The sequence below is a fragment of the Bos javanicus genome, chromosome 4, assembly GCF_032452875.1.
Source record: "Bos javanicus breed banteng chromosome 4, ARS-OSU_banteng_1.0, whole genome shotgun sequence".
Classification (NCBI taxonomy): Eukaryota; Metazoa; Chordata; class Mammalia; order Artiodactyla; family Bovidae; genus Bos; species Bos javanicus.
In genome coordinates this window covers 88,103,532-88,131,445 of record NC_083871.1, presented here as the reverse complement: position 1 = coordinate 88,131,445, position 27,914 = coordinate 88,103,532, and the positions used below count along the sequence as shown (strand labels likewise).

Here is a 27,914-nt window from a genome sequence, read left to right as displayed (position 1 = left end):
TTATGTCTCCTGCATTGGCAAGTGGGTTCTTTTACCACTAGTGCCACCTGGGAAGCCCAAGATAAAGGGGTAAATGCTATAAATGCCAAGAAAATGAGTATTTTAGATACAAAAGAGCATCAGAATGATGGAGGGCAAGAAAAGAAAGAAAACATAGAATCATGCTGATGGTAATGTTGTAGGAGATGAACAAAACCAGGAAATCCAAATGTGATAAATATTTATTTCATGAATATTTGATGAGAACTTTTGAGGCCCAAAGTATGGTGCTCAGTGAACAGTAGCATCTTATGCAGCTTAAATTAATGTTTCTGCTTTCAAGTAGCTTGCAAGGTTGCTGAAAAGTTAATATATACCATGGCCAGCATTCATCACAAAATAAGGTTGTATATAAATCCATGCCAGTGATGGAAACAAATCACATATTTTATCAGCGTGTAGTTAAAGGGTGAATGTATCTAGGGAAGCAACATTCACCACCCCCTCCCATTCCCCTACTGTGCACGGTCCCACTTGCCTACAACGAGCTGCTCCTTCTGTGTTCTTTATGTCAGAGAATCGGCTACCCCTCATCCAGGTCTGCAATCTGTGCGTCACGTCAGATCCCTCAGCTTTTCCTAAGCCCACATCACTCTGTTTATGTTGCTTTACCTCCTGAATCCACCTGCCTCGCATTGAATCTTCATTTCCGTTCCTGCTGGCACTGTTCTCCTCTAGGCTGCCTTCATCTCTCTCTTTCATAGACCATTTCATACTGTTTCCCCCTGAAGTCTCCTGCCAGAGGACTATTTTTAAAATGTCAGCCTCATCCTATTGCATTTACCGCTGCTCCTAATTCTTCCATGGGCTTCCCAGGTGGCTCAGTGGGTAAAAACACAGGCAGATGCAGGTTTGATCCCTGAGTTGGGAATATCCCCTGGAGGGGCACATGGAAACCCACTCCAGTATTCTTGCCTGGAGAATCCCATGGAGAGAGGAGCCTGGCGGGATACAGTCTGTAGGGTTGCAAAGAGTCAGATGCAACTGAAAGGACTGCAACTCACTGGTACTACTTCTTCTGTGGCTCCCTTTTGCGGACAGGGGGAAATATCTAACAGAACTTGTAGATATGATGGATCTTGGGATTTTGCCATTTCTTTGTCCTAATAGCCCTCCCCTTAGAAAGCATCACTACAAACAAAGCTAGTGGAGGTGATGGAATTCCAGTTGAGCTATTTCAAATTCTGAAAGATGATGCTGTGAAGTGCTGCACTCAATATGCCAGCACATTTGGAAAACTCAGCAGTGGCCACAGGACTGGAAAAGGTCAGTTTTCATTCCAGTCCCACAGAAAGGCAATGCCAAAGAATGCTCAAACTACCGCACAATTGCACTCATCTCACACGCTAGTAAAGGAATGCTCAAAATTCTCCAAGCCAGGCTTCAGCAATATGTGAACCGTGAACTTCCTGATGTTCAAGCTGGTTTTAGAAAAGGCAGAGGAACCAGAGATCAAATTGCCAACATCTGCTGGGTCATGGAAAAAGCAAGAGAGTTCCAGAAAAACATCTATTTCTGCTTTATTGACTATGCCAAAGCCTTTGACTGTGTGGATCACAATAAGCTGTGGAAAATTCTGAAAGAGATGGGAATACCAGACCACCTGACCTGCCTCTTGAGAAATCTGTATGTGGGTCAGGAAGCAACAGTTAGAACTGGACATGGAACAGCAGACTGGTTCCAAATAGGAAAAGGAGTACGTCAAGGTTGTATACCGTCACCCTGCTTATTTAACTTATATGCAGAGTACATTATGAGAAACACTGGGCTAGAAGAAGCACAAGCTGGAATCAAGATTGCCAGGAGAAATATCAGTAACCTCAAATATGCAGATGACACCACCCTTATGGCAGAAAGTGAAGAGGAACTCAAAAGCCTCTTGATGAAAGTGAAAGTGGAGAGTGAAAAAGTTGGCTTAAAGCTCAACATTCAGAAAATGAAGATCATGGCATCTGGTTCCATCACTTTATGGGAAATAGATGGGGAAACAGTGGAAACAGCGGCAGACTTTATTTTGGGGGGCTCCAAAATCACTGCAGATGGTGATTGTAGCCATGAAATTAAAAGACGCTTACTCCTTGGAAGGAAAGTTATGACCAACCTAGATAGCATATTCAAAAGCAGAGACATTACTTTGCCAACAAAGGTCCATCTAGTCAAGGCTATGGTTTTTCCTGTGGTCATGTATGGATGTGAAAGTTGGACTGTGAAGAAGGCTGAGCACCGAAGAATTGATGCTTTTGAACTGTGGTGTTGGAGAAGACTCTTGGGAGTCCCTTGGACTGCAAGGAGATCCAACCAGTCCATTCTGGAGGAGATCAGCCCTGGGATTTCTTTGGAAGGAATGATGCTAAAGCTGAAACTCCAGTACTTTGGCCACCTCATGCGAAGAGTTGACTCATTGGAAAAGACTCTGATGGTGGGAGGGATTGGGGGCAGGAGGAGAAGGGGATGACAGAGGATGAGATGGCTGGATGGCATCACTGACTCGATGGACGTGAACTCTGGGAGTTGGTGATGGACAGGGAGGCCTGGCGTGCTGCGATTCATGGGGTCGCAAAGAGTCGGACACGACTGAGCGACTGAACTGAACTGAACTGAATAGCCCTCCCCAAAGCGCCCAATATCTAGCTCCTTCATTCACATTTCACTATCTATGCCCCTAGAGTACCCATGACTATTCTTGCCTTTCTGAATTTCATGTGGTGTGTCCTCTTCATGGAGTGCCCTCTCACCTCTCACTCCTCTCACCCTGTGCTTGCTAGGAAAGGGAGCTCAGGCTGTGATACAAACAGAATCATTCTCCATGCGCTCACTGCATGATTGTGAAGACATCAGCCTCCTCTGTACTGTGTATTCCATTTTGCCTTTATCTTCACTTCCCCCTCTACACTGCAGATACTTCAAGAGCACGGAACATGCTGTTTCCTTGTTTCCTCTGGCCCAAGCACAAGGCCTGACCTACAGTAGATGGTTGATAACTGTGCTGAACGAATGGATTAAAGATCTCTCATGGCAGAAGGATGCAAATACCTGAGCTAGATCATGTAGGAAGCAGAGGATATAGGAGCAAGGAGATGATGAAAGGAAGGAACTTCAAATAGAGTGTAAGAGCCACTAAGGGTCAGAACAAGAATGTAGGTAGATGTATCAGGTGAATGGGGATATGTCTCTTCCACGAAGCTCTTCTCTTCAAGATACATTTTTATACTCTGTTTGGTAATGATAATGTAAGTGAATGTCTACTATCAGCCTCCAACAACCATTAGAGTAGTCAATATTAACCCCATTTTACAGATGAGCAAGCAGATACTCAAAGAGGTTAAGCAATTTGCCCAAAGTCACACGGTCTCTAAGGGGAGTGAGGATTTACAAACAAGCTGTCTGACTCCCAAACGCATCGATGCTATTGCTTCCTTACTGCGATTTACATCAGATTTTTAAAAGCTTGTGCACTGCTGTTCTTGTATTTGTAATTACTAGAACACATATTGAGATGAGGTTTCCCACTGGATGGCAGAGCAACCGTGACACAGGGTAAACAGATCATGTGAGCAAGAAATAGACATTGGTTGTTTCAAGTTGCTGAGATTTAACCTAGGCTGTCCCATCTTATCTAGCATATTCTGAAAAACTCCCTAACTGGTTCTGTCACACTGACCCCTAGTCCCTGCCCTCATCTGTAAATTGAATAAGACTCTTACAAGAGTTTTGAACGTTGTCTGTGAATTGGCTGCCCCAGGCTCACCTGAGGTACTTGTGGGTGTGAAGTCCAGGATGCTGCACGGTTAAGACGCATCATGACTCTGAAGCAGTTAACCCATGGCCAGCATTTTTAGTCACACCCTAGCATGTCGTCAGGTTGGAGAGCAAGGTGATCTCTGGCTGTTTCCAGTTCTGCTGTGTGCGTGGGATGTGAACACAGAACATCTCCATTGCTAATTGGTTTCGGAAGTTAAATGAAAAGGAAATAAAAATTCCCTTGTAATTGACATAGTGGAGCTGCTAATTGCCTTCCCTTGCTACCCATTGGGCAGAAAACGAATAAGAAATGCTAATTATTTTTCCTTAACTTTGTAGTTGAGCTTCTTACTCTCCGTCTTCCAATCTGAGGCCATTGGGAGTCACTTTAAGGTTTTCCGTTAATATGGATTGAGTCTTGAGAAATTCTTGCCACAGTAGGAATTGCAAAGCCCTTTGCAAAAATGCAAAGCCCTGTACAGGCTCTGTCGTATAATAATAGTGTTTTTCTTGTAGCACACAGATTCATAATGCATGATTTTTCTTTCTCCCATCTTAATTGCTGTGCGTTCTCTTTGAAAATCAAATGCTGTGACTGAGGCTTGTGATCGGTCCTACTTTTCTCAAGCTGTGCTGAGAGACCCTACCCACATATGTACTAATTCCACATATGCCAAATTACTCCCTAATATCAGTCAGTGTGTCATTAAAAATGAGAAGAGGTGAAAAACTGTATTTTAAAGGCTAATTTATATTTCAATTCTATCCAGAACTATAATTTAAAAGAGAACTGAGGTGATTTTTAAATATAATCAACCACATTTCCCAAGATAATTTGACACTCAGAACTTTAGTCAGAGGGGAGTCATTATCCACATTGCCTTGTCATAGCAGCATTTGCCGTTTCTGCCTCTGTAGCAAGTTCCTGGCTACACTTACTTGGGGTGGTTAAAACTAGATACAATGATGATATTGTGAAATGAGGAAGTGACCCTGGCAAGTAAAAGGTTTAGTTCCAATTCAAGCTTATTAGCAAAAGAGATGAAAACCTCAGGAGAACTATAAAGACGATTTACCCATCATCAGTTCAGTCGCTCAGTTGTGTCCGACTTGTGGGCATCAAAATATCCAGTAGATATTTCTTTTCTTCAAGTAGAAAAGAAAATAGAAAAGAGAACAAGGAAAAGAAAAGAGAGTCCTAGACTAAATAATTTATGCCTAGTAGAATACAGGGATCTTCTATCTTGGGATCAAGGTTTGTTGTTTAGTCACTCAATAGTGTCCGACTCTTGGACTGTAGCCCTTGGACTGTAGCCTGTCAGGCTCCTCTGTCCTTGGGATTTCCCAGGCAAGTTTACTGGAGTGGGTTACCATTTCCTTCTCCAGAGGATCTTCCCAACCTAGGGATTGAACCCTCATCTCCTGCATTGACAGTTGGGTTCTTTACCACTGAGGCACTGAAAAAGCCCAGGGGTCAGATATCTGAATAAAAACAGTGGTAGAAAAGACACAGAGGAAAAAAGCTTCAATCATTTAATAAATATTACCGGGCACTTACTATATGCCAACCATTGTTTTAAGTGCTTGGAACAGGGTAGTAAATGAAATATAGGATGTGCTCTCATGAATATACTTGGGTAGAACTCTACTACATATTATTAGTAATGTGATTGTTGATCCTTAATTCAACATGGAATTAAAATACCTACTTTATAGAATTTGGGGAAAGACTACACAAAACAAGTATTATACGTGGTATGTCACAGGCATTCATAAATGTTATTGTCCCCTCCTCTTAATCAAGTCAGAAGAACAGATTTGTTTCTTTACTCAGCAAATATCTTCACCTTTGAAATAAGGTTTCCTATCTATAAAGACTATGGTCAGCAGTCTGGATGAAATTTGTACAATGAAGTCCCCTCCACCCTATTCTCCACCATAAACACAACGCTGATAAACATTTTGATAAACCAAAATGGATCAGAAAAGCAAGCAAGGAGAGCAAACATGAGAAGTTGTGATCTAAAGTGCTCCCACGTCATTCTGGGGTCAGAATTAATTTCAGTGTCACAAACTAAGTGCTAGAGAGTGATTTTCTTGGCAGCTATGAATGAGCAAACAAAAAAGCTAGGCTGACCGCTGTCTGTGGAAGCATTCAGAGGAAGCAGTTTCTGCCCAGCCCCCAGCCAGGACTGACCCAAACTTCCTGATCCAGCGAGATGGCCGGATTTGCATTGTTCTGGCAGGACTGAACCTCAGGCTGACAAGATAGAGCACATACTGGACTGCAAGCTGGGACTGGCTGTAGGCAACTGTAAAACTTTTAGGAGTACAGAAGGAAACAATACAGAAACAAAACAACTACATGCAGGCTCAATCTGAAAACAAAATTTCAAAATGCAGTAAGACAATCAAGAAGATCTGACAATGAAACCAACACGGAGATGGAAACACTCCAAATAGGATAAAAGTAATAGGGAAATCAGTAGATGAGAAATGGGGGAAGGGATCCATAATAAGTAACACATTGTTTTTGAAATAGAAATGTATCAATTACACCAACAAATTGAATAATCTAGAAATGGATAAGTTTCCAGAAACATACAACCCATGAAGATGGAGTCATAAACAGAAAATCCTCAACAGAGCAATAAAGAGTGTAAGGTGCTTGAATCATAATCAAAAACTTCCTAACAAAGAAAAGCCCAGGCTCAGAGCTTCACTGGTAAATTCTACCAAATATTTTTTGAAAGAATTAATGCCAATCCTTTCCAAACTCTTCCAAAAAATTAAAGAGGAGTGAACACTTCCAAACTGATTTTATGAGGTCAACATCCTGATACCAGAGTCAGGCAAAGAGTTAATACAATGAAAGACAATCACAGGTTCATATCCCTATAAACATGCACATAAAAATCCTCAACAAATACTAGCTGATCAAACTCATTAGCACATTAAAAGGATCATACAACATGACCAAGTGGGATTTATCCCTGGGATACCAGGATGATCCAATACACACAAATCAGTTAATGTGGTGTATCACATTAATAGAATGAAGGATTTTTTTTTTTTAAATTACACAATCATCTCCAGCTGCATGCAACAAATTCTGGTAAATTCTCTTTTCATTTTTTTTCTGTTACAAATATTTTCTAATTTTCCTGGTTATGACTTAGATACATCCATCATTTAAAGTAGACATTTACTTTCCAAATACATGGGGTTTTCAAAGTAAAAATAATTATCACATGACCATCCCAATAGATGCAGACAAATCATTAATAAAATTCAACATCCTTTCATGATAAAAAAAAAAAAAAAAACTCTCAACAAATTGAGTGTGCAAGGAATGAACCTCGGCATAATAAGGGATGTATATAACAAGCCCGCATATAACACCATCCTCAATGGTGAAAAACTGAAAGCTTTTCTATAAGATTAGAAGTAAGACAAGGATGCCCACTCTTACCACTTCTATTTAATACAGTACTAGAAGTCCTAACTGGAGAAGGCAATGGCAACCCACTCCAGTACTCTTGCCTGGAAAATCCCATGGACTGAGGAGCCTGGTAGGCTGCAGTCCATGGGGTCGCTAAGAGTCAGACACGACTGAGCGACTTCACTTTCACTTTTCACTTTCATGCATTGGAGAAGGAAATGGCAACCCATTCCAGTGTTCTTGCCTGGAGAATCCCAGGGACGAGGGAGCCTGGTGGGCTGCCGTCTACGGGGTCGCACAAAGTCGGACACGACTGAAGCGACTTAGCAGCAGCAGCAGCAGCAGCAGCAGCAGCAGCAGAAGTCCTAACTAGAGCAATTAGGCAAGAAAGAAAATAAAAGTCATCAAATTGGAAAGACGTAAATGATCTTATGTGTAGAAAACCATAAATACTCTACAAAAAACTTAGAACTAATAAACTAATTTAGTAAAGTTGCAGGATACAAAACCAATGTTAAAATCAGTTGTTTTCTACATGTTAACAACTATCAGAAAAGAAAGTTAAGAAACCAATCCCATTTAAAATAGCATCAAAAATAATAAAATACTTAGTAATAAACTTAACCAAGGAGTTTAACCTTCTACACCGAAAACTATAAAACACTGATGAAAGAAATGAATGGAGACACACATAAATAGAAAGACATCTCATTTCATGGATTAGAAGATTTAATATTGCTAAAATATGTCCATCTACCCAAAGCAATCTACAAATTCAGTGCTATCCACAACAAAATTGCAAAGATTTTTTTTACAGAAATACATAAAACACCCTTAAAATTCATATGTAATCACAAAACTTTGAATAATCAAAGGTATCTGAGCAAAGAGAATAAAGCTTGAGGCATCCACACTTCCTGACTTCAAAATACATGACAACACTACAGCAAATAAACAGTATCGTACTGGCAGAAAGACAGATACTTAGACTAATGAAACAGAATAGAGAGCTCAGAAATAAACCCATTCATATATGGTCAACTGATCTGTGACAAGAGTATCAAGAATATGCAATAGACAGAGAACTTGAATGCACATTCTCCAAAGATAATATACAAACGAGCAACAGACAAATGAAAAGGTACTCAATATCATTGATCATCAGGGAAATGCAAATCAAAGCCACAGCAAGTTATCATCTCACATCTGTTAGGATGGCTTTTACTTTTTTCAAAAAAAAAGATAAGTGTTGGTGATAATGTGGAGAAATCGGTACCTTTGTACACTGCTAATGAAAATGTAAAATGATGCTGTCACTATGGAAAACAGTATGGAGGCTTCTCACAAAATGAAAAATAGTTACCATATGTATGATCCAACTATCTCACCTATAGATATATTGCCAAAAGAAAAGAAATCAGGATATTGAAGAAGTATTTGTACTTCCATGTTCATTGTAGTATTATTAACAGTATCCAAAACATGGGAATAACCTAAATGTCCATGGGCTGATGAATGGATAAAGGAAATGTCGTATGTATAGACAAAAGAATATTATTCAGTCTTAAAGAAAAAGAGGCAATCCTGTCATCTGCAGCTACATGGATGAACTGGGAGGATATTATGCTGAGAAATAAACCAGTGATGGAAAAAATACTGCATGATTCCACTTTTATGAGGCATATGAAATAGACAAGCTCATAAAAAGATAGGGTAGAATGGTGGTTGCCAAAAGTGAATGGATGGGGAGTTGTTCAAAGGGGAAAGTTTCAGTTATGCAAGATGAGTAAGTTCTAGAAATCTGCTGAACAACACGGTATCCATAGTTAATATTGTACTGTACACTTAGAATTTTTAAGAATGTAGATTTCATGTTATGTGTCTTTAACACACACACAGAAACAAACAAAACCCAAAATGGGGCCTGAGGAAACTTTTGGACATGATGGATATGTTCATTACCTTGATTGTGGTGATAGCTGCACAAGTATCCACATATGTCCAAAACTCAACAAATTGTATACAATATACATGTACAGTATTTTGTGCATCAATTAATCCTCATTTTTAAAAGAAATATAAAGCAAGAACAGGCAAATAAAAAAAATGGCTAGTTAGAAATCACAGAAATGAAAAAGTCTTCTCTGAAATTAAAAAGAATTCAAAATTTAAAAACTTAAGATGAAACTATAAACTTTAACCTGAGTATACTTGAAGACATACTCAGTGAACTAAGAAAGAATACTAGGAATTCACCTAAAAATCAGACATAATAAGTAAACATGTTTTACACGAAAGAATGATTTGAAGGTAGATTCAGAATCCCCAACACACATGTGAAAGGTATTCTTGAAAAAGAGAGACTAGAAGAGAGATTATATTCAGAGTAATAATGGCTAAATTTTTCAGAATTAGAAAAGATATGAATCCTCAAACAGACCATTTCCAAGTAAAAAATAATTTAATTAAATATTAGTCCATGTTTAGATACATCATAAATGAAACTTTGAAGGAGAAAACCATCGAAGGAGACAAATTTAAAGCTACCAAACTATAAAGAGAAAAAAATGTATACGAAAGGATGATAATTAATTTCTTATTTTTTTCAACAGTAATGAAGATATCTAGTAAGGATTCAGCTTAGGTCAGTTCAGTTCAGTCGCTCAGTTGTGTCTGACTCTTTGCGAACCCATGGACTACAGCACGCCAGGCCTCCCTGTCCATCGCCAATTTCCGGAGTTTATCCAAACTCATGTCCATTGAGTCGGTGATGCCACCCAATCATCTCATCTTCTGTCGTCCCCTTCTCCTGTCCTCAATCTTTCCCAGCAGCAGGGTCTTCTCCAATGAGTCAGTTCTTCGTTATCAGGTGGCCAAAGTATTGGAGTTTCAACTTCAACATCAGTCCTTCCAATGAACACCCAGGACTGATCTTCTTTAGAATGGACTGGTTGGATCTCCTTGCAGTCCAAGGGACTCTCAAGAGTCTTCTCCAACACCACAGTTCAAAAGCATCAATTCTTTGGTGCTCAGCTTTCCTTATAGTCCAACTCTCACACCCACACATGACTACTGGAAAAACCATAGCCTTGACTAGACAGACCTTTGTTGGCAAAGTAATGTCTCTGCTTTTTGATCTGCTGTCTAGGTTGGTCATAACTTTCCTTCCAAGGAGTAAGCGTCTTATAATTTCATGGCTGCAGTCACCATCTGAAATGATTTTGGAGCCCCCCAAAATAAAGCCTGCCACCATTTGTACTGTTTCCCCATCTATTTGCCATGAAGTGATGGGACCAGATGCCATGATCTTAGTTTTCTGAATGTTGAGCTTTAAGCCAACTTTTTAATCTCTTCTTTCACTTTTATCAAGAGGCTCTTTAGTTCTTCTTCACTTTCTGCCATAAGGGTGCTGTCATCTGCATATCTGAGGTTATTGATATTTCTCCCAGCAATCTTGATTCCAGCTTGTGCTTCTCCCAGCCCAGCCGTTTCTCATGATGTACTCTGCATATAAATTAAATAAGCAGGGTGACAATATACAGCCTTGACATTCTCCTTTTCCTATTTGGAACCAGTCTGTTGTTCCATGTCCAGTTCTAATTGGACATACAGGTTTATCAAGAGGCAGGTCAGGTGGTCTGGTGTTCCCATCTCTTTCAGAATTTTCCACAGTTTGTTGTGATCCACAGAGTCAAATGCTTTGGTATAGTCAATAAAGCAGAAATAGACGTTTTTCTGGAACTCTCCTGCTTTTTTGATGATCCAATGGATGCTGGCAATTTGATCTCTGGTTTTTCTGCCTTTTCTAAAACCAGCTTGAACATTTGGAAATTCACAGTTCACATATTGTTGAAGCCTGGCTTGGAGAATACAAGACCCTTATGGAGAAAACTACAAAATATTATAAAAAGAGTTTAATGAATACCTAAATGAAAGAAGAGTTCATAGATGAGAATATTTTAAGGCCATTTCTTATTTTATAAATTTCATGTAATTTGAATAAAAATCTAAAATTCCAAAAGTAGAAGCCTAAAACTATCAAGACAACTTTGAAAAATTATAAAATATGGGACCTGAGTTACCGATTGTAAAACTGATTGAAAAGCTGTAGTAGTTAAAAGAGTTTAATAATTCTGCAGTTCACCACCTTTTGAAAGGTGGTGGGGGTGTAAGTGATTGAGATACAGAGTCCTTAAACGCATGTGTCTGCATTTGTAGAAATTTGCCACAGGAGATATGTAGTAGCATGAGTTAGTGGGCAGAGATGGACCATCTAATTCAAAAGAAATCAGGACATTTTGATTATCCATTTAGAAAACAGGCACCAGACTCCTATACAAATCAATTTAGGTCCACATTTGAAAAAACATTTTTTTTTTTAATTTTAGAAAAAAAATATGGGAATGCAATATGTATAGAAAGAATTTCTCATACAGGATAGTAAAAAAGCAAAACATAACAGAAAGGACTTTAAAATAACTGAATCAAAATTAAAATCTTATCACCCAGAAACACAATAAATAAAATTTCATAGATAAGTCAGAGGCTAAGAATAATATTTATAAATATACATATATAAAGAAATATTAAGAACCTAAAAATAACCTCACAAATTCACAATAAAAAGAAACAACAGAAACATGAGAAAACACTATAAACAAGGTAATTTTCAGGAGAGGAACAATTATGTTCAACAACCATGAAAAAATACTTCAATGGTATTCAAGCAAATGCAAATTAAATTAAGAAGAACTTTCCATACTATCAGATTTCAAATAAATAAATTACTCCAATATACCAGTGGCTGGTTAAATGGAACTTTCTTACATTTTTGGTGCTAATACTGTATAAACTGATGCAACCGTCTTGCATAGCAGTTGGGCAATATCGGTAAGGTTCCAATGCATCCTTTCCACTCAGAAATTTTGATAATTACTTTCATATAATAGCTTAGACAATCTCTTTCTTATATTCACATGTAACTAGGTATAAAGATGTTCTTAGCATTATAATAATGAAAAATTGAGGGAAAGAGCCCTAAACAGCCATCAATAGAAAAAAATGGACAAATGAACTGTAAGATATTTGTAAAAAGAAATTCTATATCCATTTAAAAAAATTAACAGTAAGTCTATATGTATCAACATGAACACATTTGAAATCAATAAAACATTGAGTGAAAAAGCAAGTTGAAAAATCACACAGAGTGAAATAAGCCAGAAGGAGAAAAATAAATATCAAATATTAACACATATATGTGCAATATGAAAAACTGGTATAGACAATCTGATCTACGAAGGAAAAATAGATGCAGTTATAGAGAACAAATGTATGGCTACCAAGCAGGGAGGTTGGATGAACTGAGAGATTGGGATTGACATTTAACACTACTGATAACATGTATAAAACAGATAACTAATTATAACCTACTGTATAGCACAGGGAAGTTTATTCAATTCTCTGTGGTGATATAATGGAAAGGAAATTCAAAAAAGAGGGGATTATGTATATGTATAGCTGATTTACTTTGCTATACAGTAGAAACTCACACAATATTCCAATAAAATGCTTTTAAATATGTATGTGTGCTAGATCACTTCAGTCATGTCTGACTCTGCAGCCCAATACATGGTATTTTTCAGGCAAGAATACTGGAGTGGGTTGCCATGTCTTCCTCCAGGGGATCATCCCAACCCAGGGATTGAACTGGCATCTCATGTCATACACACCAAAAATCTTTTTTAATCTCAAAACCATATGTTGTTTATTAATATAGTAATGTCTACATGTAATAAAATCATGAATGCATGGATAGAAACCCAAATGAGCAATCAAGGGTTGATTCTGGAAGGGTAAAGTAAGATTTGCAAGGAAGAGCAGGTAGGCAGCATTTTTTATTACCCGATATTTTACTCAAATGACATCTAAGGCCAAACAGGTAAGAGAATTCATGAGATGATGCAGAGGCGCCAGGAAAAACTGAGAAGCACGAATTAGTCTCTAAAGGGGAATTATTGGAGTCCTCAAGTCTGGAGAATTGTTGACCTGGAAGAATATGATCCCAATGTTACCAAAATCCTCAGTTTTTCAAGAGGAGCCAAAAATTTGAGTTTTGTTTCTAATATGAAATCTGCTGGTTTGCAAATCCTGACTCAAATGTACACACGCCACCCCCCACCCCCCACCACACACACACAGTTGTAAGTCAAATAAACTGCATTTTCTTCTTAGATGTGGTCATCAGTTTGCAACTGTTTAGTCTACATAATCAAACTAGGTTTAAAGTGTCCATTCCAGAATATGGTCACAGGCAGGTAGAAGCTATCACTTAAGAGTATTGGAGGCTCACTGGGATGACTACCTGTTAAGGATTAGAGTTTAGAAAACCAGTGTATGAGGAGCAGGGATCAGAATTCATATATGAAGAAGGAATGTAGATAAGACTCTTTAGAAATATTTTAGGAAGTACTGGAGTGAGTCATATTATAGTTAAAGTGAAGGTGGCCTTCAATGCAAGTTTTGGATTCTTTTCAGTAAACAATTCAAAAATTACTCACATGACCATTCTAAATTATGTATGGGCCAGTTAAAACATGAAAGATGTCTTGACAAGCTAAAGATTTAACACTTGAAATTTTGCCCCCAAATTTGCCCCATCTGAGCAGACTATCAATGTCTAGCTGAAGTAGACCCATGTGGAAATGAAATTTCAACACTATGGCAGTGATTTTGTGTGGTAAACAGAATTTGCTGGCATCATATTCTTTTTATTTTTCTGATGTTTTAGCAGTTCCTTGTAGAAGGGTGCTCCAGACAGTTGTCAGGGTAGCTAGTCCCAATCCAGCCTCATGCAAGGGAATGAAAAAAATGAATTAAATTTTTGGAAAGTCAACTGGTGTTGGAGCAGATTTGCCTATAGTGGAGGAATTGGAGTGGAGGCTGAAGGGTAGAGTCGAGAGGTAAAACGACAGTGGGGTGGATCAGATCAAGAGACTGGTTGAAAGTGGAAATGTTAGTTGTTCAGTTGTGTCCAGCTCTTTTGCGACTCCATGGACTGTAGCCCGCCAGGCTCCTCTGTCCATGGAATTCTCCAGGCAAGAATACTGGAATGGGTAGCCATTTCCTTCTTCAGGGGATCTTCATGATTTAGGGATCAAATCTGGCTCTCCTGCATTGCAGGCGGATTCTTTACCATCTGAGCCCCCAGGGAAGCCCAAGAGACTGGTTGGCTGTGATTAAAAGGCAAGATAGTAAAAAGGTCCATTTTATCTTTGAAATCTAGGTCCTTGTAAGTATGATAGAAAACATAGAGTCACAATGAAGAGTGTGGGGGTTATACACGTGTTTTAATAGGCTTCCCACGTGGCACAGTGGTAAAGAATCTGTCTGCCAATGCAGGAGATGCAAGAGATGCGGGTACAATCCATGGACTGGGAAGGTCCCTGGAGTAGGAAATGGTAAGCCATTCCAGTGTCTTTCCTGGAAATCTCCATAGAGGAGGAGCCTGGCGGGTTATAGTCCATGAGGTCACAAAGAGTCAGAGATACGGCTGAGAGGCTGAGCACACACACATGTGTCCTAACTAAGAGAAAAAGCAGACCTGGTCTTTCTCCAACACTGGCATTTTAAGTTAAGCACATATTCACAGATTCTCTCCAGAGCAAGTCAGAGAGATTTAGTCAAGGCTCAGCTTTGTTCCACTGTTTTATTGTGTGTCAAGATTATAGAGGTAGACTTTGTATAAAATTGTCAACATCAAAACACCTTTATTCTTTCTCCTTGAAAAAGCACAATAAAGATATGACACAATCGTGTCTTATTAAGAATTTCTTAGAAACTCCCTGAAAGTGCAGGAATGCTGGGTGAGTTAAAGACCAGGCCCAGAGGACTCACCATGAGGTAGATGAATCAGAGGGTAACAAAACTAGAAATGCTACTGCTTTGGGAAAACCTTAAATAAAAGACCTCGTTAAACTCAGACAGCAGTTTGAGTTTTTTAAATTTGTAAATTTTGAGTTTTATAAATCTCTAAATTTTTCAAATGCAGCTCAGAATTTGCAGAGATTAATCAATGTGAGAGCAAACATGTAAGATATGCTGCCCTTTATTAATCATTTAGTACATAGTGGCATCATATAAAAATTATTTATGTAAGCCAAGGTAAAAGTGTTAGTCACTCAGTCATGTCCAACTCTTTGTGATCCACGGACTGTAGCATGCCAGTCTCCTCTATCCATGGAATTCTCCAGTCAAGATTACTGGAGTGGGTAGCCATGCCCTTCTCAAGGGATCTTCCTGACCCAGTGATTGAACCCGGGTCTCTTGCATTGCAGGCAGCTTCTTTACCATCTGAGCCACTAGGGAGGCCCAATATAAGGATAAATTTCAACCATTCTTTAACAATGCCCTAAGCCAGAAACCCACAGATTTATACCTGGCAAAGCAAAAAACTACATTAAGAGCCTCCATCCTATTTAGTTCCCTGTGTCTCCATAGAAGCTCAACTGTCTTTCTAAAAAAGCCAAACAGAAGGCTCTTCACCTCCAGGTCTGCATCACTTAGGAGCAAATTCAGTCTTATCCATGCACATAACTAGGCAGTGTCCTTCTTTCTATGCAAAAAAGTACATCTAACTTTTTCTTCTGGATTGACTTCCCTTTTTAGTAGAGAGAGAGAAAAGTTGGTGTGCATGAGTCCCACCAAACTAGAAACCAAGAAATGCAGTTAAAAGGAAGGGTGTGAATTTTACAAGCCACAGGAAAGTAAGGGCTGCTGCTGCTGCTGCTGCTGCTAAGTCGCTTCAGTCGTGTCCGACTCTGTGTGACCCCATAGACGGCAGCCCACCAGGCTCCCCGTCCATGGGATTCTCCAGGCAAGAACACTGGAGTGGGTTGCCATTTCCTTCTCCAATGCATGAAAGTGAAAAGTGAAAGTGAAGTTGCTCAGTCGTGTCCGACTCTCAGCGACCCCATGGACTGCAGCCCACCAGGCTCTTCATCCATGGGATTTTCCAGCCCAGAGCACTGGAGTGGGGTGCCATTGCCTTCTCCAAAGTAAGGGCAAACACCCATAAACGCTGACATGAGCACAGAAAATTGACTACATGCTGTTACCTAGTTTGAAGGAAATGTGAAGAAAATATAACAAACGAGGATGTTTTTATGTCATTGGTTTATTATGTGTATTAAATTTTGACTCTCTTCAGTGCAGTTCAATTCAGTTGCTCAGTCATGTCCAACTCTTTGCAACCCATGAATCACAGCACGCCAGACCTCCCTGTCCATCACCATCTCCCAGAGTTCACTCAAACTCATGTCCATCGAGTCAGTGATGCCATCCAGCCATCTCATCCTCTGTCATTCCCTTCTCTTCCTGCCCCCAATCCGTCCCAGCATCAGAGTCTTTTCCAATGAGTCAACTCTTTGCATGAGGTGGCCAAAGTACTGGAGTTTCAGCTTCAGCATCATTCCTTCCAAAGAACACCCAGGACTGATCTCCTTTAGGATGGACTGGTTGGATCTCCTTGGAGTCAAGGGACTCTCAAGAGTCTCCTCCAACACCACAGTTCAAAAGCCTCAATTCTTCAGCCCTCAGCCTTCTTCACAGTCCAACTCTCACATCCATACATGACCACTGGAAAAACCATAGCCTTGACTTGACGGACCTTTGTTGGCAAAGTAATGTTTCTGCTTTTCAATATGCTATCTAGGTTGGTCATAACTTTTCTTCCAAGGCTTAGAGACCCTCAGAAATAACATTTGCTGCCCTATTCTAAGGTGCAGAGACCTGCGGAGTTTCTTCTTACTTTCTCTATTCAGCAAATGTGACTGCGATTTGAACAATGATTTCTCAGCCTTGTTATTTCACCTGACATCTTGCTTTTGTTCTGTCCAGGAAGCAGAATGTGCCTACACCCTCTTTGTCATCGCCATATTCTGGCTGACAGAAGCTTTGCCTTTGTCCATAACAGCGTTGCTGCCTGGCTTAATGTTCCCGATGTTTGGGATCATGACTTCCAAAGAAGTAAGTTCTCCTGCGAATGTTTGACTTAATTAGATTCCCTATTTTGTGCTGATACTTCCAGTGAGAAAGTTGTATTTAAAAGGAGCAGCACTCAATCCTAAAGGAAATCAACCTGAATATTCATTAGAAGGACTGAAGCTGAAGTAGAAGCTCCAATACTTTGGCCACATGATGAGAAGAACTGACTCATTGGAAAAGACCTTGATGTTGGGAAAGAATGAGGGCAGGAGGAGAAAGGGGCGACAGAGAATGAGATGGTTGGATGACATCATCAACTCAATGGACGTGAGTTTGAGCAAACTCAGGGAGATAGTGATGGACAGGGAAGCCTGGCGTGCTGCAGTCCATGGGGTTGCAAAGAGTTGAGCACGACTTAATGACACAACTTAGTAACTGAACAACAAAAACATCCTGTTGGTAAGGCTTCCACATAAGTCCTCCAGACTTCCAGCTATGCCTTGCCTCTAGAATTCTGCATATGTGTCCACCTTCAGGTGGACAAAAAGCAAAACACAGGCTGTGGTTACTTGAACTGTGAGTGTCAGTAGAAGAAATGCATGTCTGATCTTTCCAGGCTGTGATCTATGCCCGGTGCCTCCCTCCTAGCAAAAGGGCCAGTTCTTTCACATCCTGCATCAGCTTTTTCTAGTCAACAAAATTCGGCCTCATACAGTGTTGGAAAAGTAATTTTTTTTTTAATGAAGAAAAAGCTTCCCTGTTTGCTTTTCCAGAAACCTGCCATTTCAGAAGATAAAGCCAACTTAACTTTCATGTGTATTTCCTTTTTGTTCTTACTGAGAGGAGTTTATTCATGCTGAGAGGTGTTTCTTACCTTTATACAATCTAAGGGTACCCATCTGAAGAAAATGGATTCAGTTTCCCATTAAAAGCATGAAATGCATTGAAGCCAGAATATCTGTCTCCATGCAAGTCTCTGCCACTCAGCATACAACCGCCTAGACCTCAGCTGAAACATTCTCAGGAAAGATGGCACATTCCAATGCCAGGCATGTAATTTATCCCCTGGATTTCTGTCTTCTGCTTGGGTACAGCACCACTATCATAAAGTTCATCTGTCCAATATTGTGGGTGGAGATTTCTTTAAAAAACTAACCCATGACACAGGTCTTTTTTTTTTTTTTTTCGTAGTTGAAATATAACCCACAATACAGTTTTTTGTGTCCCCTGCCCCCCGTGGGAGAGGATTTCAACACAGCCTTGTGATTCAATTTAAGCCAAGTATTTCGTAAAGTCAGGACTCTTGAATATCACTATGAAGTACTTTAAAATAAGGTTTCTATGATTAGATAAGTTTGAAAACTATGTAGCATAGGGTATCCCCCTCTTTGAGAGTGAGAGTTTACACTGGTGTTTAAAGATTTGGAGAAGGCCTACAAGAAATAAAATTGTAGAATCTTAAGAAATTCTGTTTTCTAAACTTATTCGACCACAGAAACTTTTTTTGAAAAAGAAAATTATTAATGTACCTCTCAGAGAATTCTTTTGTAAATCCTGCTACAAATGGTTGCCCAAGTGTCTGTATGCTCTACTAATCGCCATTCAAAATACAGAAGAATGACTGCAGTCTGGGCATAATGAAGACATTGGTGAGCCAGAGCTTGACCTGAGACTTTTCCTCATCATAGCCATGGCCAGTCTGCTATAGGATTGCAAACTAATTAGCCCCAGTTTACAGATGGAGAAACTAAGGAATAGAAGGCACATGCCTGAGGTTACTCAGGTCTGTAAAAACTCAGTATATGGGTACCCTCTCTCTATGTATATTTTTTCTTAATACTACTTTTTCTGGATAAGAATGTGGAACTGATTTACATTTGTATTCACATACATCTGCATTCCTTCCAACAAAATAGAAAGATTATGTAGTTGAAGGTCAGAGTTAGGAGCAGCAAAATAATGCCTTTCTGGTGCAATGTTGTTTTTCCCTCGTCAGCATAAATACTCACGGGTTTAATTGTAATTTCAGGTGGCATCTGCTTATTTCAAAGATTTTCACCTACTGCTGATTGGAGTCATCTGTTTAGCAACATCCATAGAAAAATGGAATCTGCACAAAAGGATTGCTCTGAGAATGGTGATGATGGTGGGTGTGAACCCAGCATGGTAAGTACTGTGTTTACTGCTCCAGGTTTACATTCCATACGGACCATTTTTGTACAGAGCAAATAACCAGATAAGTAATGCACATCCAGGCAATCATTTGTATGACAGTGTAATTTCATGATTTTTTTTTTCCCTCTGCAAAAATGAAAGTGATATAAAGGGTACTTGAATTGGAGGTGAAACAAACTTTAATTTCACTGCAAGTCTAATTACAGGGAGATTGGAATAAGTGCACACAACTCTTCCACCTTTTATGCTCTGTAAGAGTCAAAGCTGAGAGAAGACTGAACCTCAACAAACAAGATTGATAGACTTCAGACTAGCTTTCAGTACTATCTTGTTTATTGGGCTGATTACACATTCAAGACTTGTTCAAGAATATCCTTGATCATCAAGAAGGATGTTAAGAACCAAAGACAAAGACTTTTACTGACAAAATACAAATATGTGCAGAAAAATTCTGAGGTGAACATTTCTCTTTTTAAATGAATTGTTCCAGAGTAAAACAATCAATTAAGAAGTTTCATCTATAGAATGTGAAATCACTCATTGGACTGATTTTGCCCACTAAAATAAATTTTGCCCACCAAAATCCATTAAATTAGTTGGCCATTTTGGTTTTAATTCTAGCTCTTGTTAAGAACATAGATGGAAACTAAAAACAAAACAAAACAAAACTCCAGTGTCATAATCATTTACATAATGGCATTATGCCTTAAAACCTTAGGTGATTCTTCCCAGCTCATCTTTCTTTAAACATAAGAAAATTTATTGAATTATGCTGCATAATTCATGTCAGGGTATAACAATGTCTGTGTTTATCATTTATGGGGCACACTCTTTTGTAAATAGAAAAAGCATTCAGTATATCAGATGAAGCCTATTTTGTACAAACATCTGTAACTTAAAAATTTTAGAACATGTATGTATTAAGGACGTTTCACTCTTAAAATGAAATGGTGTTCCATGCCTCTTGAAGTGCTACAGAAATGTGTCTCTTTTCCTTGGCCATCTGCTCACTGGCCCCAGGGGGTGGAATCTGCACAGTGGGTCAGGGTCCTGTCCATTTCACCACTAAGTGATTTTTCAAGTTAAGGTATTTTCATCACAAAAAAGTTTTACCAGTTCCCAATCTATTTGTACTGAGAGATTTGTATTGAGAGATTGTTTTGCCAATGCCTTAAGTTCAAATGGTTTCTATTTTTTAATTAAGAATAGTTTATTGTTTAAGCAGTTTTCTTAAAAGTTTTGTTTCATTTTTCACATAGAAAATATCCACCTTATCTGTAGTTGGAATGTAGAATGTGAAATTTTTCTTGTAGATCTATTTCAAAAGAAAGAGAATTTCATAAATGGTTCTATATGGAAAGACATGCATCTGAATGATATTCTCGGACCTCCTACTCAAAAGAGATTGTGTTTTTTCCCCCAGTTGTGATTCTGAAAGCTTATAGACATGGTTTAAAAGCTTATAATTTTAGGTATGTTATTTTTTAAGGGAGAAGGATTACTCTATTTGTATGAGGAGACAATGTAATACATCCAGCTCTTGACAACAGGCAGGAATGTCAGATTCAGGAGAGCATGAATAATTGAATCTACAGAAAATTCTGAAACCTCATTTTAGCTAGTGATTTTAACCATTTCCTCCACCCACCGTATACTGAACCAGAGTAATAAACAAGTAAAAAGCAGATTTATAAATATTAACCTCCCTCCTTGCCCTTGTTCTTCCTTGGCACATACACAAATAGAGATATGCCCCAAATATAAAAGAAAGAATAAGGGATCCTAAATGTGAATGCCAATTTCACCTTATTTTACTAGTATTTGAAGATGGGCCATCTTTAAAGGGCATTTGAATATTGGTATAATATTATAAGCTGTTACACCATCTACCAACTTGCAGTTTGATTATAAGTTTTATCATTTTTTCTGGTTTGGAGAGAAGACTCTTACAGTTTCCAGGGAGACAAACCTCATAATAAGTCCTGTCTTACATGTGCCATTTGGATTTCTACCTGTCTATCCTGTTCTCAGAGTTCTTTACCTGGGTGGAACCTTAACTGTCTTTATGTTTTGTAAAAACGACTTCTCAACTCACAAACAACATCCTTTACAGGTAAGTACTACAGAGCTGGTGAAGCTAGAGAGCACAATTCATACTGAAGGCCCTCTTGTTTCAGGCTGTCCTTGGGGTTCATGAGCAGTACCGCCTTCCTGTCGATGTGGCTTAGCAACACCTCTACTGCTGCCATGGTGATGCCCATCGTGGAGGCTGTGGCCCAGCAGGTCATCAGTGCAGAAGCAGAGGTGGAGGCTACTCAGATGACTTACTTCAGTGGATCTACCAACCAGGCACTGGAAATAGATGGTATCACATTTGCTTTGGCCACGGTGGGATCTAGCTATCTGGGCAATGGGATAAACTCAAGGATTATATTTTGAATTAATTATCCATACAGGCATGATATGAATTCAACCTTACTCTACCTCTATTTCCCAGTATTTATACAAGGGAGTTATATTACCCAAATATTTTACCTTCAATTAATGGCTGAATTTACATTCTCTGACAAAAGGGGAAGAAAAAGAATTACTTTTCTATACTTCAATCAATCTGATAAAACTCTCTTTTATGTCTTTATCAGTAGACTCAGGTTACTCTTTTACCCTGAAATGACTTTCCTGCATAATTTGTGAACCTTTAATTCCTATATTCTATTTGGAGACAGCATCACATTCTACCTTGGTTATTTCTGGTTCTGATAAACTGCTTTGATTTAGTGAGAAAAATGTTGGGAGGATATTGGTGTTTGTAAAACACTTTATTATGATGAAGGTTATGTCAGTACAAAGTGAATTGGTTTATTTTCAGCCTCTCATAATGCTTCCACCTTCACACACACACACATACACTGATAATCCTTCATTTTAATTTTTTTTCTATTTAATGTTTTGCAGAAAGTATTAACGGACAAGAAGCAAATGAGAGAAAAGAGAAAACAAAACCAGTTCCAGGGTAAAGAATATTATTTTGATTAGGATTTTCAGAATTATATTTTAATGAAATTATAAACTGGGTAAATTTATTTTTCAGATACAGTAATGATGCAGGGAAAATTTCAAGCAAGATGGAGCTGGAAAAGGTACATTAAATTTGATTCTCTCTAAATAATTATACATGAAATTATATTAGATCTGCAGTTAGATATGTATGCATTTTAAAATCTGTTACTTGCTTCCTTGTCTATGAATTACTTTACTTGCCTACGTCAAAGCATGGTGTGATGGTTTGATAAGCCTTCGTGGATGGACTGAAATCAAAATCCTCATAGAAAAAGTTTTAGGCTCTGAAATCAGCATCATTTTCTCTTTTTAACAGATACCATAGTGATGGCAGTTTGCATATGTAATTTAAAGAAATATAATGCTAGCCTCAGAATATTGTTTCATTTTCTTATCAAAATCTTGCTGCCTTTTTATTAAGCACATCTATTACTTCCAGGTTATGAACTTACAGCAACTCCTATTCATATAATTACAACCCAGTTATCTTTAGTGTCCTTCTTGCTAGTAAATTCTAGTAGAATTCATAAGCTGCTACCGTCAAATGAAGATGGAGGCACTGTTTGTAGCCATTCTGGCTATTAAAGGAAGGAATAAGACTTTTGTAAACTATCCAGTAGAATTCATTTTCCCAGAATAAATCAATATAAAAATACTATACTAGGTTTTACTGGGAGAAATATATCTCGAGACCGCTGAAAAGTAAACCTGCACAGAAATAGTCCTACAGTAACCATGGCATTAGAAATATGAGAGTGGGGCATATGTTCCTTCCTCAGGCTATAATGCATTAGCATGCAACTGAATAGGAAAAAGAAAACCATCTTGTTATTTACAGAAATCTTTAAGGAAGAGTGATTTTTATGTAAAGAGAAAACTAATGTAGTGATAAGTTTTATACCACTAGCTACAGTGTACTTAAGGGTTTTTAGGATGAGAATTCAATACATATTTCTGAAAATATTATCATCTTTAGGGAGGGAAATAATTCTTTTAGGACATAGAAAATCAGCAGTCTGCCATGTGTATCACAGAAAAATGCATCAGAAATGAGCTTTAAAAACTGTTGGGTATACTTGCACTCACTTGGTAACTCTCTTGGGGTCATCTTTAGAAACCCAGTTTTCTGGTGTGATGCTTAAATTTGAGATCAAGACCCTTCCAATGGTTTGGTTATCCAGCACTGTCCCAGGCGTGGTAGGAAAGTCTATGGATGAAAAGACCTCCTCTTTACCATGAGCAGCTCAGGGTCTAATGAGGAAGATGGACTTTAAAAACAGCAAACTGTGACATAAATACCACACCAAGGGTATACACAGAGACCAGATCTCCCAGAAGCTGAAACAACTAGCTCAGTCTGGGAATATTGCCAAGAGGGAATGCGAGGTCAAGAAATCTGAGTCTGGAGGGAAGATGGCACTCACAGTCAGAAATATGCGCCCTCCATGTGTGCAAGGACCAGGCCTACTTTGCTCCCCATTTAACACCCTACCACATTCCTCTGCTGACAGAGAGTAAGTATTCAATAGATAATTATCTTGGCTAATTAATGAAGGAATGAAAAAAGAAGAGGTAATGTAATCAGAGAATACATAAAATTCAAAGACCCCAAAATGTAGAGAGGGGATTTTTCAGGAAGCATATCCAGTGTAGGTGCCAGGGATGAGCTGTGGAAAGTGAAATGTTTGGAGAGGTTGGGCCAGGTGAAAAATAGTAGTTTGTGCCATGCAAAGGATCCTAGTTTATCTTAAGGGAAATGGAAAGCTTTGAAGCCAGGAGGCAGTATGGTAAATTCTGCCCTTTGAGAAGCTTACTGTGGTAACAAAGTGAAGGACAGAGGGTATGGGCCTAACTGGACTTTCTGATTAGTATGACTCTGTGGATGAAAGTGATAAAAGCATGGAAGATGCCTCTGTTACAGAAAGATAGATAAAAGGAGGTTTGTGATGCCACTGAGGAAGGAATAAGTTTTCAACAGGGAAATGTGAGATAACTGGGGTCTATTTTAGGCAGTAAAGATAATAAGTTCTGAGTTTGGTAGAGAAGAGCTAGGCCTTTGAACAATGATTCTATGGTCATTCTATAACTTCATATATAAAATTTTAGCTTGGTGTAAAAGAAAAATTAAGGGATAACTTTTTGCTCTAATAAAGTGCTATTTATAGGGGGTCACATGAAAGTATTTTTCACATACTGTACATTTAAGATAGATTTTTATTTTTGACAATTACAAATCTCAGATATAAACATAGTAATTATACCATGTTGTTATAATAAACTGCACCTGTTCTTGATTTAAACTGGATAATTAAAGATTAATGATTATGTATGTATCTACTTGTATCCACTTAATCTAGCTATAAAATGGAAGGAATATTTATATTCATAATGTTTCAGTCTTCTGCTTTTTTCATCAAGTAGATAAGACATTTTATTGAATTAAATTAAATCCTGTGTGGTTTGGCTTTGAATGTGAACTACAAGTCAAAAAAAATCCAAATACTCTTTTTGAGAGAGGATGGTTTAAAATAAATTTCAAAGAAGAAAAAGAAGAAACAAAAGGGCATAGAGTTTTTTGGTAATTTACACCATTTTGCCATGTTTTTACACATTTGAATCACCAACATGTTGATTTGATACACCTACATATTGAAAAGTGATCACCACCATAGCTTTATTTAACACCTCCATCATATTATATAATTACCATTTATTGCAGTGTGAACGTTCAAAATTTACTCTCTTAGCAACTTTCAACTAATGTATATAATGTTATTAATTATAATAATCCTGCATTAGATACCTGGAACTTACTCATCTTAAAACTGGAAGCAGGTACCCTTTAAACTTTATCTCCCCATTCCCCCTGCTCTCCCCTCTAACCCCTGGTAAGCAACACTCTACTCTCCATTCTATGCGTTCAGCTTTTATGGATTTCCCATATCAATGATCGTTGTTGTTATTTAGTCACTAAGTCCTGTCTGACTCTTTTGCTACCCCATGGACTTTGTCCCACCAGGCTCCTCTGTCCATGGGATTTCCCAGGCAAGAATATTGGAGTGGGTTGCCATTTCCTTCTCCAGGGGATCTTCCCAACCCAGCAATCGAACCCACATCTCCTGCATTGGCAGGCAGATTCTTTATCACTGAGCCACCAGGGAAGCCCCTGTAAAAGTGTTACCATGCAGTATTTGTCTTTCCCTGCCTGACTTACTTCACTTAGCATAAGGCTATTATAATGATTGCCATTTCAACAGTTTGAGATGATAACTCACTGTGCTTTTGATTTGCATTCCTCTGATGATTAGTGATGTTAAGTGCCTTTTCATGTACCTGTTGACCACTTGGATGTCTTCTTTGTGAACCTGTCTTTTCAGTTCCTCTGCCTGTTTTTCAGTTGGATTGTCTGGGAGGATATTCTGTTTGCTTGTTCGATTGGTTGGTTGTTTTTGCTAGTGAGTTGTATGAGTTCTTTGTAAACGTTATCAGTCCTAAAATTCTTGTTACTAGAATTGCAAAGTATTGGTATAGATGATAATGATAATTTGATGGTAATTTTCCTATTGCTGCTGCTACAGCAGCCAATGGTGATGATTATATGTTAGTTTTGAACCTGATGGATATTCACCAGTTCCTCAGATTCCAGAAATGATTCAGGAGCTCTCCTATCTGAGTCTCATTCCTAAGCTGCATACATGAAAAAGACTCACAGTGTTCCCTTTTCACCATAGGCAATGGCCCAAACATTAGCAGAGCTCCCTACTCATGCCCAGAATAAAAATGGTAGGTAGGTATTTAGCCCATAAATTCTTTATTACTCCAAAAGTAGCTGAAATATTTTAGAGAAGAAAAGGAACAAGAAGAAAGGAAGATCCCAAAAGACACTGACATATATGAGGGAATAATTTGTCAGGTTCCAGTGGAGCAGTTGGAAGACCAATCATCACTCATATTATTTCCATAAGAAATGAATTTCAGGTATCCAGAAATCAATTTTTACATACCAAAAGAAGAATCAAGTTGCTATGTTTTTTCCTTTTTTCAAGCACTGGTATTAATCAAAGAAATATCTCAGATTTTTACACTAGCTCAATTTCTAAACCTCCAGGCATCTTTGAATGAAAGAAATTGGAAATTCAGTATGTTTTTAATGAAAGGCCTAAAATAATTGTTTTCCATTCATCTTATATAATTTGTAGTTTTCCCAAAAGGAAAAGTTCAAAGGAAAATTTCCTTGAACAAATTGAATCTTGCTTTTAATTAGATGTTGTTTAGTTTGGTGGTGAAATCCTTATTATTCAAAATCGAATTCTATAAAACAGCACTCTCTAATATTCTCTAAGAATTCTAAGAACACTATAAAAGTAATAAGCATGGTTTATAATATCATGGACTAGGGGTGTTATTTCTGCCAAGTAGGGAGATATCAATTCTAGAATATCTGGCCCCTAGATCAAATGTGGAAATGGCATTTTAAATTAGGTCAGGTAGGTGCTACAAACAAAAGTTCTAAATTGCTTTTCCTTTTTCCTAGACCAGGTGAAGTTAGTTGGCCAGCAGAGCCAGTTTTTAGCACCGCTGAGACCTCACTTGACACAACCTACTATGGGTTTCCTCTACCCATCCAGCCAAATTCTGCAGGTTATAAAGATGTGAGCAGAGAGAAAGAGAAAGGCTATCACATACCCTTTAGGAATCACAGCATCACCAAAAGGCAAGAGATAACAAGGGTTGTTGAAAAAAAGGGAACCCCTACGGATTGTTGGTGGGAATATTAACTGGCGCAACCACTATAGGAAACAATGGATCAAAATACTAAAACAGGATCTAGCAATCCCACTATAGGGTATATATTCAAAGGAAATGAAAACAGGATCTTGAAGAGATATCTGCACTCACACTGTAGCATTATTCACAATAGCCAAAATATGGAAAAAATGAATGAATGGATTAAGAAGATGTGGTATGCATATACCATGGTATATGATTAAGCCATGAGAAAAAAAAAAGGCAATTCTGCCATTCTAATTACATGGATGAACTTTGAGTGCAGTATGCTAAGTAAAATAAGCCAGGCATCTCCTCCTAAGTCACTTCAGTCATGTCCGACTCTGTGCGACCCCATAGACGGCAGCCCACCAGGCTCCCTTGTCCCTGGGATTCTCCAGGCAAGAACACTGGAGTGGGTTGCCATTTCCTTCTCCAATGCATGAAAGTGAAAAGTGAAAGTGAAGTCGCTCAGTCGTGTCCGACCCTCAGCGACCCCATGGACTGCAGCCTTCCAGGCTCCTCCATCCATGGGATTTTCCAGGCAAAAGTACTGGAGTGGGGTGCCATTGCCTTCTCTGAAGCCAGGCATAGAAGGACAAATACTGCATGGTTTCATTTATATATTGAATCTTGAAAATAAAAGTAAAACTCATAGAAATAAAGAATAGAAAATTGGTTCCCAGGAGTGGGTAAATAGGGAGATATT

At 38.5% G+C, this 27,914-nt stretch overlaps 1 protein-coding gene across 1 annotated transcript in view; it reads left to right on the top strand.

Annotated features, from left to right (window-relative positions):
• The window catches only part of SLC13A1 (solute carrier family 13 member 1), a 104,728-nt gene that overhangs the window by 6,193 nt on the left and 70,621 nt on the right, over nucleotides 1-27,914 (top strand). Inside the window, exons 2-6 of the mRNA XM_061414562.1 lie at nucleotides 17,117-17,245; nucleotides 19,233-19,369; nucleotides 21,556-21,743; nucleotides 22,334-22,391; nucleotides 22,470-22,518. Of these exons, the coding sequence (XP_061270546.1) occupies nucleotides 17,117-17,245; nucleotides 19,233-19,369; nucleotides 21,556-21,743; nucleotides 22,334-22,391; nucleotides 22,470-22,518 (561 nt within the window). The remainder of the gene's footprint in view (nucleotides 1-17,116; nucleotides 17,246-19,232; nucleotides 19,370-21,555; nucleotides 21,744-22,333; nucleotides 22,392-22,469; nucleotides 22,519-27,914) is intronic.